We start from the raw sequence: 15,624 nt of genomic DNA, 5'->3' as shown, positions 1-15,624 counted from the left end.
CATAGATGGCCACGTGTCGTGGATCCAATTGGTCTGTGAAGAACAGTTAGTTAGGACTATTACAGTATAAGTGACTATTTCATTAGTTTCTAACTTCGTATGGTGTAATTTTCTCATCTGCTTCAATTTCACTTTGTTTCTTCCAAGAACTTAAGAAACATTGGAATCTCACATTGAAAAAAAGTTCTATTATGTTAATATTTATAAGGATTTACAACAATATTTTTATTGACTAAGCATGTAGGCATGACATTTAAAGTGATTGTTGTGTGAAATGATGCAGTTGGAAACGGTTTCTTCACTTTGGTGAAGACACCCCTAAGCCCTTTGGGTTAGAAGGGCAACCCGATATTCCAAGACTTAGATGCTCTAATAATTTTATATTATACTCGGATTTCATAATATAGTTATACTCGGATTTCATAACCTAAACCGATATTCCAAGACTTAGATCGATGGTCTAATAATTTATCTCTTTAAATAAAGTTATACCCGGATTTCATAACCTAAAAATTGAGATAACTTAAAATGGGTTATTTTTTTTAAATTTCCATTCAAACATCTCTCTGTACATCATTTCTTAATATATTATCTCTTAAACCCATAAATTATTAATATCATCTTTACTGGTGAACACAACCAAGCCACCCTTTTTGGTATCGCTAACTTTAATGCGAAATCTAGTGTGTCTTCTGAGGGTGAAGAGAGAGGGAAGGGGTGCTTGCTCTCGTAGATTTTCTGAGTTTCTTGTTCTGTACTGAAGTTTTGAACAAGTTTGCTGTTAAGTATCCAGTACTTATAGACTGGTTTTTTATGGTGTGGTCAAAGTTGGGACTTAATTTGGTATCCCTGAAACACAAACACCAAGTTTAACTGCACCTGGATAAAAGAACTGAACTAATTGGAACAGCATAACAAAAGCACTAATCTATGTTCAGCATCTCTTTTTGATAGATCTTTTTCCTCTTCATCTAATAAGTTTTTTTGCCCCCAAAAAAAAAAAAAAAAAAAACCATCGAATAAGGTTTACTTCATATTGCTCACAAGAGGATCTGACAAATCTTGTAATAAACGAAGACTGCCAGTTTTTCAAATGTGAATAGAGTATTAATTGTGGCCAATAAATTTACAGATTCTATGCAATATCAAACCCTGTATTCGTGCTCTCATGTGGGTTAGATTTTATAAGCACGTACTTGTGTACCATATTCTGCAATTAATGAGCAAAAAGCAGATGCTTCAGGTACAGGATTTCTGGTGCAGCCTCACTTGTTCCTGGAAATCTATTAATGTACTAACCGGTATATACATACATGTTCGACTAGCTGGTAAAGTGGGCCTCTTCGAAATAAACTACTTTAATTCCATCTCTTAGCGTTCTTTGTTCCTTTCGATTTTGCCTTTGCTTGCTGGAATGCCTGCATCTTTTGCTTCTTCCGAGCTTCCTTTTCAGCCTACAATGATAATCTAGGCAAGTTAATATCGGATTGGCACAGATTACTGTACTAAACAAAACATAGAAATTTCTATTGCTTTCATGATGGAAGCATTCTTACCTTAGACATATTTGATTTGGCTTTGATTTTAGGAGCCTTCTCCTCAATCTCTGCCTCACGCTCGAGCTCTCTTTCCCTAGCATCTAGATTCTTCTCTAAATAGTACTGCACATCATGAAATTTCATGGTTACAATCACGGATTAAATAAGCAACTGCATAATTGATTTCAATTTTGAATGACTCCAGACTCCAAAGTGAACTGAACTGCTACTCCATAGGAATATTTTCGTCTGCCGAGATTGCAGATACAGACTGGATTAAATAAACAGATTCCACGCTTTCCACATTGAAATTTTCACCTCAATATTAAGCAAAGAGAAAAGTCTACGATCATCCTATGACTATAATGAAGGGCGAGTCATCAATCTCTTAGTTTTGCTAACTCTCAAATTAAAATATTTCAATAATGTCTGGTGTTGGCTGAGTTCCATATGCAAGAAGCTGTTATATAATCTCCAATTTTAGCTTCGTTCATTTAGATAACAATTTTTTAAAAACCAAAAAATAAAAAACAAAAAGATTATCCAGACATCACACACTGTCAGGCCCCAGTAAGCTGAGAGTACAGACTACTTACATTGTAATTGCCTGCATAATCTTGCAATCTTCTGTCTTTAACTTCCACTACTCTATTAACTATTTTCTTTATAAAGTATGGGTCATGAGAAACTGTGATAACAGTGCCTTTGTACTCATTTATTTCCTCCTGAAAGAACAATTAGGAACCAACTTACAGGTAATTGATACTAAAGTACTATAAACCATTTATTGTGGAACACAGAATGGAAAGGAAAAGGTGGGAATACCACAAGCATCTCTTTGGAAGGAATGTCCAAGTGATTTGTCGGTTCATCCAGAACTAGCAGAGTAGATGGCTTTACCATGAACTTGCAGAAGGCAAGGCGTGCCCAACAAAAGGGAGACAAACTGTTAAACCGGACACTAATTCAGCCTTAATTGATTCTGAAGTGAGAGACAGATTCTTGTATTTAGAAAAAAGAAGTAGCAGAAACAACGGAAAATGCAAGGAAGTTCAAAGCATTAGACAGCAGAAAAGTTTAGCCTCAATGAAAGGAGGAAAAGATTATACAAAATTGACAATATAATAAAAACACTTATTCACAAAGAATTGATGAATATCATTTGCAGGACTGTTATCATATTACAACAAGTATAAGCCTGTTATGACGGAGATGACCAGCTGGTTAAAGTGAAAAGCTCATATATTATATAAACCACATGCTTGTAAGAAACTAGTTTGAAAGAAACCATAGATGTTAGCATGTTACTAGGATGGGATAAGTGTCAATAAGTCCTCCATCTAACTTCATCGTTGTGTGCAATTTTTTTGACCTAGACTCATGTCTATGAAATCATTGTGCCTCGTTTGCATTGTTCTTTCTTTTTGAAACGTTACTTGTGTTATTTGGCGTGGTCAAAAGTCACAATTTCTTTGAGAGGCAACAGCACGCCACTGAGAATCATGAATGGTTAAATAAAATTACCATGCTCAATAATTAGGACTCTGAAAAACTGACTGGTTAACACAAAAGATCTCTATATAAATTAAAATCACTGAACTAGATGCGGAGTCAACATTAGTAGTTTTGAACAGAAAATTCTGAACAAAGCATGTTACATGTATCCCATAAAAGCTAAGTCATTAAAAAGAATTTAATAAAAAAATAATAAATAAAACATCTTTTACTTACCTTCCCACCAACACTTAAGAGGGAAACCTTTCTATCAAGCATAACTGCTTTGAAATTACAACGACTAAGGAGACCCTTTGTATCATCAAGTCTCCAATCCTCAGCTGCTCCTTCTACTGTCTCAAGCACTGTTTTATCTAAATCAAGTGCCTCAGCCTAAAAAGACATGAACATGGGTCAACCAACAATATAGTCTGACAAGGAAATTTACAAATCCGATTCCACTTTTACTAAGAAGAAACCCCATGCTATTAGTTATTTCAAAGTAGCAAATAGTAATGGCAGTACACACCTGATTTTGCTCAAAATAGTGTGGCAGGACATTATACTCCCCAAGCAGAACTTCACCTGCTATTGGCTTTTGAAAACCCATTATTAGTTTCAGCAAAGTACTCTTGCCGCATCCATTTGGGCGAATAATGGCCAGTTTCTCTCCTCTTTCAATTGTGAGATTTGCTCTGCTAAACAGCACCTCGTGTACACAACAGATATGGTTGCAATTAATACACACAATTTGCAGATGAATAGATCTTTTTAAGGTGAAAAAAAAAAATGGCTTGTAGCACTTTTAGTTGTGATCAAAATATGCAAACCCACCTTATCTCCAAAGCCAGCTTCCAGATTCTTAAGTGTTGCAGCAAATCTCCCACTTCTTCCCCATTCAGGAAACCTGCTCCTGATCTGTTTCCTCTCGAACGGCCTTTCAACAAGATCCTCTTCCTGAAGTTTCTCCAGCTTCTGTTCTTCCCAAGAAAAAAATTAAAAAGTTAGATAAAGAATTGGAGGTGGCCAGTAAGATGATCTATGTAAATACCTGATGAATAGATAATCAATCTTGTTAATGCATACAGACTTGACCGAACGTCGGAGAGGTAAAGCAAAAATCATTTGTTTTAGTATTATCAATTAATGGGTATGGAAAAAAGAAAAATAATTTAGCAGATGCAGTTTGTTAGCAACAATCTTAATGCAGTAGTACAACAATGATAGAATGAGAGACTACATTTAATATAAGCAAGCCCGATTAGAGAAGAATCGAAGAATTGCTTTTGTTTTGAAAAGAATATTGTACCCGCCCTTAAGTTTTCACAACAGAGAGAAAAGAATGTAGAGTAAAGCAACTTAGTTGTATTTTATTACCTTGAGAAAGTGAAACAACAAAACTCAATGCTAACAATTGTCCAGATTAGATTGGTATTTTTGTTTCTTATAGAATTTCAAGCAAATCAATTTGCTACACAGATAAATCTCAACGTACCTTTCCAGCAGAAGACACACGGCCAGAATTTGCTCCAGCGCCCAACCTGTGTATCAAGTCTTGTGTGTGCTCAATTTCCTTCTGCTGCTTCTCGCAAGCAGCATTTTGACTTTCAATCCATGCTGCCTTTGCAATATAATACTCAGAATAATTTCCCTCATACGTCCTGGAGACACCCATATCAGTTTCCACTATTTTTGTACACAATTGATCGAGAAAAGCTCGGTCATGAGATATGATAACCATGGGTACATCCTGCTGATTGAGATAATCTTCGAGCCACTCGATTGTGTCAAGGTCAAGGTGATTTGTAGGCTCATCCAGCAGTAGTAAATCAGGGTCCTGAAGATAAAGCCATTATACTCTGATCAACAGATAAACCAATATACATTCTAAGATACACGTGCTCTGCACATTAGCATATCTTACAGGAATAGTGTTGAACATACAGTTGATAGCCACTTCCACACAATAATGATTAAATCTCACAGATTAAAAATAACAAGAAGCTAGCCCAAATGCAACCATGATAACACTGCTATTTAGAGTAACTAGCTTCAGATTAAGCATGTATCGTATGGCTGAAGAAGCAAATATTACTTGAAATAGCATCTCCCTAATCAGAAACCAAGCAAGCAATTTCCTTGTTAACCACTAATAATAATTCACCATGACAACTTTTCGGCAATAACACGCTACAACAAACTACAATAACAAGCACAGAAAGCATGTCGAAAGTTGTTCATCCAGCGATCAAGCAAAACTCAAGCTATAACTCGAATTCCAACAACTACATTTTTCATCTAAAACATAAACTATATACCTGAAGCAAAATCTTGCCAAGTGACATCCTCATCTGCCAACCACTACTAAACGAAGCCATCAACCTGTCCCCATCCTTGGGCGCAAACCCAAGATCCGGCATCAACTTACTAATCTTCGCATCCACCATACTCAAGTCACATTCCTGCGCCCGATTCTGAAGCTTATCAAGCTCATCCAAAAGCCTCCCCATCAAGTCCATATCCTCCACAGCACTCTCCAACGCCTTTTGCACCCTCTCCAGCCTCTCTGACACCTCCATCTCCTCCACAGTGTACAACTTGTAGCTAGCGACCCTCTTCTTCCTCTGACCTGATTCCAAACCCAGCAGGGATACTAAAAATAAGAACAAGCAGCTTAATAAGACAGATAATATGATGAACAATTTTCAAACGCAGGAAAGATTTCATGAGAAACTGAACAGAGCACTCACCTCTGCACTTCACCAAGCAATTACATCAATCAGCACACAAATCACAATCAAAACTTCCCAATTCAATCAAAATTATCTCAAATTTCAACAATTCAATACTCCAGATCACTCTAATTCATTGAATTCTGATTCGTCCTCCCGTCCTTCCTCGAGGAATTGTGAGGTACGCGATCCTACCGTCGGCCAAGTGATTGTCGAGTGTAATCTTTGCCTGACGTGCCATCTTTGACCAGTCCTCACCTTTTAATTGCCTTTTGCAGCTTTTGCTCAATTCAGGACAACCAATAATCTTCAATTCTCTCAACTCAGTAAGGCAATGCAACCCTTGCGGCAAAGCCGTCAATTTGGAGCATTCTTCAATGCGTAGTTGCTCGAGGAATCTGAACTTTATCAACTCCGGAAGTGCCGTGAGATTATGACATTCAGCAAACCATATGCTCTGTAGAGTGTCTGCAGAATCTTCAATGAGCCAAGGGGGCAAAGCCTCCAAACTTGAATTCCTGATAATCAATGATCGAATACCTTGAGGACCTTCCCCTGATCTCATCATCAACTGAAGCTTCTCGCAACCACCACCGACACCCAAACTATGTAAAGCGGTCATGTGTTTCATATTTGGTGGCAGCGATTCCAAATTATTACACCTGCCAATCGCCAGTGTACGAAGGTTGTTGAGGAATTGGATCTCTTCGCCCAAAGATTTAAGATTGACACATCCGACAAAACTTAGAGATTGAAGTAAGGTGAGGCGTCTAATTCCTTTTGGCAAATACGTCTGTTGTGTAGTTATCCCCAAACTTCGGAGGTTGATCAGGTTCCCTATGTCTTTGGGTATCTCCTCAAGTGCATCACAATCCCCAAACCACAAGGTCTCCAAATTCAGCAGCTTACTGATGGAATTGGGAAGCCTTTTTATCTTCCCATTAGAAGACAAGTTGAGAAATCTCAAATGAAATAAACTACCAACGGAACTTGGTAGCTCCTCCTGAGGCGACCAACTGAGATCTAGCACCCGCATATATTTGAATCTCGAGATGCATGTCTTCACAAAACGTTGACTCATTTGACCATCTGTAGGAACTAGAATGGTTCGCAATTTCTTTGACTTTAGCATGAATTCGGGAACTTGTGCCTCTTCTCCAAGCAAGTCCTTTTCAGATATTGAAACATGTTGAACCATTTCAAAAGCATTAGAGGGACGAAAATTGACTGTGGAGTACTCTATTTGTGCCACTGAAATTACTAGATCATGAACTAGATCATGTATTTTAAAAGCTATGGCTGTTTTGACATCTATCTCGACTTGAAACAAAGATCTAGAGCAAAACTGCCTTATATACTCTCCTCCTATATGTTCAAAATCTTTATTTTTCATAGATGTCTTGAGGTAGCCTTGTGCCATCCACAATGAAACCAACAGTTGACTATTGAATACATAATCCTTTGGGAAAAGTGAACAAAATGCAAAACACGGTTTTAAGTGTTGTGGCAATGCATCATAGCTTAATTTGAGTGCAGGTAAAATATTGTCATTCCCTATACTCCACATGTCATCATCTCTGACACGCAACCAATGGTGTCGCTCTCTATTCAAATAGAGCATGCTCCCTACAGTAGTTACCGCTAAAGGAACTCCTCCACACTTCTTCACAATATCTTCTCCAATTTCTATCAAATGTTGATAGTGTTGTTCCTCTCCTTTCTTAAATGCCCTTTTGATAAACAATGACATGCAGTCTTTGTGGGGAAGACATTCTAAAGAATGCATGTATAAGGGATTCACAAGTAAAGCAACTGATCTATTTCGTGTTGTTATGATAATTTTACTTCCATTAGCTCCCACATTTAACAAGCCTTTTAGATCATTCCATTTTTCAATCGTTATTCCAATCAGCTCCGTATCCCAGACATCATCCAACACTAACAAAAATCTTCTACCTCGCAAAGTATCTTGCAATCTTCTTTTCATAAGGTCCAAACTTTCATCCTCACATTTTTGTTTAATTGCAGCACTGATAATGCCACGAATTAATGTTTGGATATCAAAGTTTTCTGAGACGCATATCCACATTTTTATCTGAAAATTCTCCTCTACCATCCTATCATTATACACTAATTTAGCAAGAGTTGTCTTTCCCAACCCTCCTAACCCAAGGATGGAAATAACAGAAATATTCTCCTCACTAGAGATATCAGTGTTATTTAAGAGATGGCTGATAATCTGTTTTTTATCATCATCTCTCCCAATAACATCTAAAGCCTCCACTAAAGAGTCAGTCTCTCTTTTATTATCGTGCATCCCTTGGGGCGCACGATGATCTTCAGCTATCTTAGCAACCTCAAAGAGAGCAAACTCTCTCCTTTCATTATCAATTTCAGCTAGTCTTTCTCTAATCTCTTTCACTTTATGTCCCATTTTGAAGTTAAACACTACTGGATTCCATCGGGAAAAAAATTGGCGTACCTTTCCTTTGATCTTCCTGCAGTTGTCGACCTCCACTTTCAAACGCAACTTTTGGAACTCCAGTTCGTCCAAGACATCATCAACGTCATGGCAAACATCTTTGAGATTTCCCAACCAACGAGTGATTAGTGGATTCCTCACTTGCTTCTTCTCTGCATCTTCAAGCACTAGTTTGATGGTAGATAAGGTCTTGTTGAGCTTGGTGAGCTGAAGTTGGGCACCCCATGCCAAAGAGATCTCTTGGGAAGCATGTGAAGCTAGCCTACACAAGACGTTATCAGCAATGCTGCTCGCAAACTCCATGAAGGGAGAAAGTAGGAATTCTGAGGTTTTATTTTTGATGACAAGGAATTCTGAGGTTTGTGAAGTAGGAAATAATGTATATACTATATAACAACTTAACCCAGACTCGATTATAACGAGTGAATGAAGTCCAGTCAACCAAGTCTTCACTCAATTATTAAATGGATGACAACCACAAAGACAGGCATCAATTAATTTGCACTTCTTTTTGAAGGGTATGCCAATCCTGTGTCGCTGTGATGCAGCGTGGTCACTGTATATCACGTGCATTGCACGTGATGGAGTTGTCGATTCCACAACCCGTAGTACCGGTTTACTCACGCCGTCACGCGTGAGAACATCTGTTTTGTTTTTGCTTTGGTTTTTTAAAGAATAAAGGAAAGAACATCTAATAAGGATTGCTTCATATTGCTCACAAGAGGATCTGACAAATCTTGTAATAAACGAAGACGGCGCAACCAGTTTTTCAAATGTGAATAGAGTCTATTAATTGTGGCCAATGAATTTACAGATTCTATGCAATACAATCGAACCCTATATTCCTGCTCTCATGTGGGTTAGATTTTAGAAGCACGTACTTGTGTTCCATATTCTGCGATTAATGAGCAAAAAGCAGATGCTTCAAGTACAGGATTTCTGGTGCAGCCTCGCTTGTTCCCGGAAATCTATTAATGTACTAACTGGTATATACATACATGATCGACTAGCTGGTAAAGTGCGCCTCTTTGAAATAAACTACTTTAATTCCATCTCTTAGCGTTCTTTGTAATTCCTTTCGATTTTGCCTTTGCTTGCTGGATTGCCTGCATCTTTTGCTTCTTCCGAGCTTCCTTTTCAGCCTACAATGATAACCTAAGCAAGTTAATATCGGATTGGCACAGATTACTGCACTAAACAAGACATAGAAATTTCTTTTGGTTTCATGATGGAAGCATTCTTACCTTAGACATCTTTGATTTGGCTTTGACTTTAGGAGCCTTCTCCTCAATCTCTGCCTCACGCTCGAGCTCTCTTTCCCTAGCATCTAGATTCTTCTCTAGATAGTACTGCACATCATGAAATTTCGTGGTCACAATCACGGATTTAATAAGCAACTGCATAATTGATTTCAGTTTTGAATGAACTCCAGACTCCAAATTGAACAGAACTGCTACTCTATAGGAATATTTTTGTCTGCTGAGATTGCAGATAAAGACTGGATTAAATAAACAGATTCCACGCCTTCCACATTGAAATGTTCACTTCAATATTAAGCAAAGAGAAAAGTCTATGATCATCCTATGACTATAATTAAGGGCGAGTCATCAATCTCTTAGTTCTGCTAACTCTCAAATTAAAATATTTCAATAATGTCTGGTGTTGGCTGAGTTCCATATGCAAGAAGCTGTTATATAATCTCCAATTTTAGCTTCGTTCAATTAGATAACAATTTTTCAAAAACCAAAAAAAAAAAAAAAAAAAAAAAGATTATCCAGACATCACACCCTTTCGGGCCCAAGTAAGCTGAGAGAAAAGACTACTTACATTGTAATTGCCTTCATAATCTTGCAATCTTTTGTCTTTAACTTCCACTACTCTATTAACTATTTGCTTTATAATGTATCGGTCATGAGAAACTGTGATAACAGTGCCTTTGTACTCATTTATTCCCTGAAAGAACAAATAGGAACCAACTTACAGGTAATTGATACTAAAGTACCATAAACCATTTATTGTGGAACACAGAATGGAAAGGAAAAGGTGGGAATACCACAAGCATCTCTTTTGAAGGAATGTCCAAGTGATTTGTCGGTTCATCCAGAACTAGCAGAGTAGATGGCTTTACCATGAACTTGCAGAAGGCAAGGCGTGCCCAACAAAAGGGAGACAAACTGTTAAACCGGACACTAATTCAGCCTTAATTGATTCTGAAGTGAGAGACAGATTCTTGTATTTAGAAAAAAGAAGTAGCAGAAACAACGGAAAATGCAAGGAAGTTCAAAGCATTAGACAGCAGAAAAGTTTAGCCTCAATGGAAAGAGGAAAAGATTATACAAAATTGACAATATAATAAAAACACTTATTCACAAAGAATTGATGAATATCGTTTGCAGGACTGTTATCATATTACAACAAGTATAAGCCTGTTATGACGGTGATGCCACTGAGAATCATGAATGGTTAAATAAAATTACCATGCTCAATAATTAGGACACTGAAAAACTGACAGTTAACACAAAAGATCTCTATATAAATTAAAATCACTGAACTAGATGCGGAATCAACATTAGTAGTTTTGAACAGAAAATTCTGAACAAAGCATGTTACATGTATCCCATAAAAGCTAAGTCATTAATAAGAATTTAATACAAAATAATAAATAAAACATCTTTTACTTACCTTCTCACCACCACTTAAGAGGGAAACCTTTCTATCAAGCATATCTGCTTTGAAATTACAACAACCAAGGAGGCCCTTTATATCATCAAGTCTCCAATCCCCTGCTGCTTCTTCTACTGTCTCAGGCACTGTTTTATTTAAATCAAGTGCCTCAGCCTAAAAAGACATGAACATGGGTCAACCAACAATATATTCTGACAAGGAAATTTACAAATCTGGTTCCTCTTTTACTCAGAAGAAACCACATGCTATTAGTTATTCCAAAGTAGCAAATAGTAATGGCAGTAAGCACCTGATTTTGCTCAAAAAAGTTTGTTAGGACATTATGCTCCCCAAGCAGAACTTCACCTGCCATTGGCTTTTGTAAACCCATTATTAGTTTCAGAAAAGTACTCTTGCCACATCCATTTGGGCCAATAATGGCCAGTTTCTCTCCTCTTTCAATTGTGAGATTTGCTCTGCTAAACAGCACCTGGTAGACAACAGATATGGTTGCAATTAATACACACAATTTGCAGATGAATAGATCTTTTTAAGCTGAAAAAAAATGGCTTGTAGCACTTTTATTTGTGATCAAAATATGTAAACCCACCTTATCTCCAAAGCCAGCTTCCAGATTCTTAAGTGTTGCAACAAATCTTCCACTTCTTCCCCGTTCAGGAAACCTGATCCTCATCTGTTTCCTCTGGAACGGCCTTTCAACAAGATCCTCTTCCTGAAGTTTCTCCAGCTTCTGTTCTTGCCAAGAAAAAAAATTAAAAAGTTAGATAAAGAATTGGAGGTGGCCAGTAAGATGATCTATGTAAATACCTGGTGAATAGATAATCAATCTTGTTAATGCATACAGACTTGACCGAACATCAGAGAGGTAAAGCAAAAATCATTTGTTTTAGTATTCTCAATTAATGGGTATGGAAAAAAGAAAAATAATTTAGCAGATGCAGTTTGTTAGCAACAATCTTAATGCAGTAGTACAAGAATGATTGAATGAGAAACTACATTTAATATAAGCAAGCCCGATTAGAGAACAATCCAAGAAATGCTTTTGTTTTGAAAAGAATATTGTACCCGCCCTTTAGTTTTCACAACAGAGAGAAAAGAATGTAAAGCAGCTTAGTTGTATTTTATTACCTTGAGAAAGTGAAACAACAAAACTCAATGCTAACTAATTGTCCAGATTAGATTGGTATTTTTGTTTCTCTTAGAATCTCAAGCAAATCAATTTGCTACACAGATAAATCTCAATGTACCTTTCCAGCAGAAGGCTCCAGCGCCCAACCTGTGTATCAAGTCTTTTGTGTGCTCAATTTCCTTCTGCTGCTTCTCCCAAGCAGCATTTTGACTTTCAATCCATGCTGCCTTTGCAATATAATACTCAGAATAATTTCCCTCATACATCCTGGAGACACCCATATCAGTTTCCACTATTTTTGTACACAATTGATCAAGAAAAGCTCGGTCATGAGATATGATACCCATTGGCACATCCTGCTGATTGAGATAATCTTCGAGCCACTCGATTGTGTCAAGGTCAAGGTGATTTGTACGCTCGTCCAGCAGTAGTAAATCAGGGTGCTGAAGATAAAGCCATTATACTCTGATCAACAGCTAAACCAATATACCTTCTAAGATACATGTGCTCTGCACATTAGCATATCTTACAGGAATAGAGTTGAACATACAGTTGCTAGCCACTTCCACACAATGATGATTAAATCTCACAGATTAAAAATAACAACAAGCTAGCCCAAATGCAATCATGATAACACTGCTATTTAGAGTAACCAGCTTCAGATTAAGCATGTATGGTATGGCTAAAGAAGCAAATATTACTTGAAATAGCATCTCCCTAATCAGAAACCAAGCAAGCAATTTCCTTGTTAACCACTAATAACAATTCACCATGACAACTTTTCGGCGGTAACACGCTACAGAAAACTACAATAACAACCACAGAAAGCATGCCAAAAGTTATTAATCTAGCCATCAAGCAAAACTCAAGCTATAACTCACATTCCAACAACTACATTTTTCATCTAAAACATAAACTATATACCTGAAGCAAAATCTTCCCAAGTGACATCCTCATCTGCCAACCACTACTAAATGAAGCCACCAACCTATCCCCATCCTCGGGCACAAACCCAAGTTCCGGCATCAACTTACTAATCTTTGCATCCACCATACTCAAGTCACACTCCTGCGCCTGATTCTGAAGCTTACCAAGCTCATCCAAAAGCCTCCCCATCAAGTCCATATCCTCCACAGCACTCTCCAACGCCTTTTGCACCCTCTCCAGCCTCTCTGACACCTCCATCTCCTCCTTAAAAGCAGTCCATATTAGCTCTTCCTGAGAGTCCCTTTCAGCTTCCCTCCACAGTGTACACCTTGTAGCTAGCAACCCTCTTCTTCCTCTGACCTGATTCCAAATCCAGCAGGGATACTAAAAATAAGAACAAGTAGCTTAATAAGACAGATAGCATGATGACAAATTAGGCAAACTTTTGCAGATAGACATGGAGAAGTTTACACAAGATCAGAAGTGGACTATAAAGCTATGCAAACTGATCTAATTGCACAACTAGGAGTATCAGACATCTGTACAGTTTTTCTTTAAAGTTAACATAACCAAAATGTATGAAGTACAGCGCACAGAGCAAATGGGATAAGTACAACAAATATTTGACTCCCCTTAAAATAAAGCAAACAGACCCCAAGAATTAAGATAGTAACATTGATTTGGAGCACAGAGGACATGGTAAGTATAGTTTAAATAGAAAGATTGCGCATTCTAAATATGTAGACTGTAATCAGTTTAAAGATTCTTTATGCTGTGTTCATTAGGGAGTAGGCTAGACCTATTAGGCCCCAGTATGAATATGTATTGCTGGTACTTGTTCATAGATCCCAAAACACAGACTATGAACTCATTGGAGACTAAGTAGGAATTTGTAAAATTAAATCAAGCAACCTAATAAACTCAAAAATTAACAATTATTAGTACGGAACAGAGATATCCCCAGTTTTTCCCCATTGTCAATCTCAAGGCCGCGATCACTAAGTATCTTAACTGGACCCAAATGTCAATCTAGATGAGTACATGTGTGATTTATATTCGCTACCTATCTTGAACCAAAATCTGTGTTTTTAGAACTTGACAAAATTTTACCAATTCGATTAATAGAAATATTATGCTAGAGAAATTTCTTTATATGATTAAACCACATAACAATTCACAAATAATAACTTGCCGGGACCAATACTCAGATTCTCGTATACCTACTCATATAGTACTTTCTGCGTTCTGCTTTATGCAGTTTCAGGAAGCCAAATCCTGTATTAATTTCTTCTGAAAGTTACAGTTGACTCAAGGAAAGAAGTGGTGATCTAAGGTTCTGCTGATATAGAACAGTAACATACACTTCAGTAGAAGCCGTAATTGTACTCCTAACACCATAAACCTCACCCAATTTTCAAATGCCCATAAACCTCACCCAATTTTCAAATGCCCATAAACCTCACCCAATTTTCAAATGCCCATAAACCTCATGAGAAACTGAACAGAGCACTCACCTCTGCGCCTCTAAGTGCTCCGTCCCCTACTCCAGCTTCACCAAGCAATTACATCAATCAGCACACAAATCACAATACTCCAGATCACTCTAATTCATTGAATTCTGATTCGTTACCTGGAGACGACGAATTGGGAGGTGACTAACGGCGTCGTCGCGGGTGGCGCGTTGTGAGGTACGCGACCGATTGGAGGCGGACTCCCTAACGGCGTCGTCGCGTGTGGTACGCGATCCTACCGTCGGCCAAGCGATTGTCGGCTTCATCTTCTTCATCATCAGCGTCGAGTGTAATCTTCACCTGACGTGCCATCTTTGACCACTCCTCACCTTTTAATTGCCTTTTGCAGCTTTTGCTCAATTCAGGACACTCTTCAATCTCCAATCCTCTCAACTCAGTAAGGCAATGCAGTTCTTCAGGCAAAGCCGACAATTTGGAGCATCCGCCAATGCGTAGTTGCTCGAGGAATGTGAAGTTCATCAACTCCGGAAGTGCCGTGAGATTATGACATACACCAAGCCATATGCTCTGTAGAGTGTGTGCAGAATCTTCAATGAGCCAAGGGGGCAAAGCCTCCAAACTTGAATTCACGATCATCAATGATCGAAGACGTTGAGGACCTTCCCCTGATCTCATCACCAACTGAAGCTTCTCGCAATCACCGACAGCCAAAGTATCTAAAGCAGTCATGTGTTTCATATTTGGTGGCAAGCATTCCAAATTATTACAACTGCTAATCACCAGTTTACGAAGGTTGTTGAGGAATTGGATCTCTTCGCCCAAAGATTTAAGATTGACACATCCCTCAAAATATAAATATTGAAGTAAGGTGAGGTGCCTAATTCCTTTTGGCAAATACGTCTGCTGTGTTGTTATCGTCAAGCTTCGTAGGTTGATCAAGTTCCCTATGTCTTTGGGTATCTCCTCAAGTGCGTCGCAATTCCCAAGGTACAAGCTCTCCAAATTCAGCAGCTTACTGATGGAATTAGGAAGCCTTTTTATCTTCTCATTAGAAGACAAGTTGAGGAATCTCAAATGAAACAAACTACCAATGGAACTTGGTAGCTCCTCAAGAGGCGACCCACTGAGATCTAGCACCCGCATATATTTGAATCTCAAGATGCAT

The 15,624-nt window shown here is 38.0% G+C and overlaps 2 protein-coding genes across 7 annotated transcripts; both read right to left on the bottom strand.

The window, feature by feature from the left end:
* Nucleotides 1–1,017: 1,017 nt before the first annotated feature.
* On the bottom strand, nt 1,018–14,916 carry LOC133724419 (ABC transporter F family member 5-like). 6 transcript variants are annotated; one of them, XM_062151140.1, is made up of 11 exons: nt 14,720–14,916; nt 14,618–14,659; nt 12,985–13,347; nt 4,528–4,869; nt 3,867–4,007; nt 3,562–3,741; nt 3,271–3,425; nt 2,364–2,466; nt 2,135–2,263; nt 1,557–1,661; nt 1,018–1,454 (listed from the first exon to the last, which is right to left on the bottom strand). In XM_062151140.1, exons 1-11 carry the CDS (start codon nt 14,774–14,776, stop codon nt 1,359–1,361), a joined length of 1,713 nt encoding a protein of 570 aa, XP_062007124.1. In that variant the 5' UTR covers nt 14,777–14,916; the 3' UTR covers nt 1,018–1,358. The 6 variants fall into 6 exon arrangements, 4 of the variants coding, with proteins under 4 accessions (XP_062007124.1, XP_062007127.1, XP_062007125.1 ...); XM_062151143.1 differs by lacking the exons at nt 12,985–13,347; nt 14,618–14,659; nt 14,720–14,916 and adding exons at nt 5,351–5,661; nt 8,247–8,385; XM_062151141.1 differs by lacking the exons at nt 12,985–13,347; nt 14,618–14,659; nt 14,720–14,916 and adding exons at nt 5,351–5,685; nt 5,783–5,924.
* On the bottom strand, nt 8,933–11,068 carry LOC133724420 (ABC transporter F family member 5-like). Its single transcript, XM_062151144.1, has 5 exons — nt 10,929–11,068; nt 10,300–10,456; nt 10,074–10,199; nt 9,491–9,595; nt 8,933–9,388 (listed from the first exon to the last, which is right to left on the bottom strand). The coding sequence occupies exons 2-5, from the start codon at nt 10,375–10,377 to the stop codon at nt 9,290–9,292; spliced, it is 408 nt and encodes a 135-aa protein (XP_062007128.1). The 5' UTR covers nt 10,378–10,456; nt 10,929–11,068; the 3' UTR covers nt 8,933–9,289.
* Nucleotides 14,917–15,624: the final 708 nt, after the last annotated feature.

This window comes from Rosa rugosa, chromosome 1, assembly GCF_958449725.1.
Source record: "Rosa rugosa chromosome 1, drRosRugo1.1, whole genome shotgun sequence".
In the NCBI taxonomy this organism is placed as follows: Eukaryota; Viridiplantae; Streptophyta; class Magnoliopsida; order Rosales; family Rosaceae; genus Rosa; species Rosa rugosa.
The sequence above is the reverse complement of the archived record's forward strand: the minus strand, read 5'-3'. Positions and strand labels throughout refer to the sequence as shown.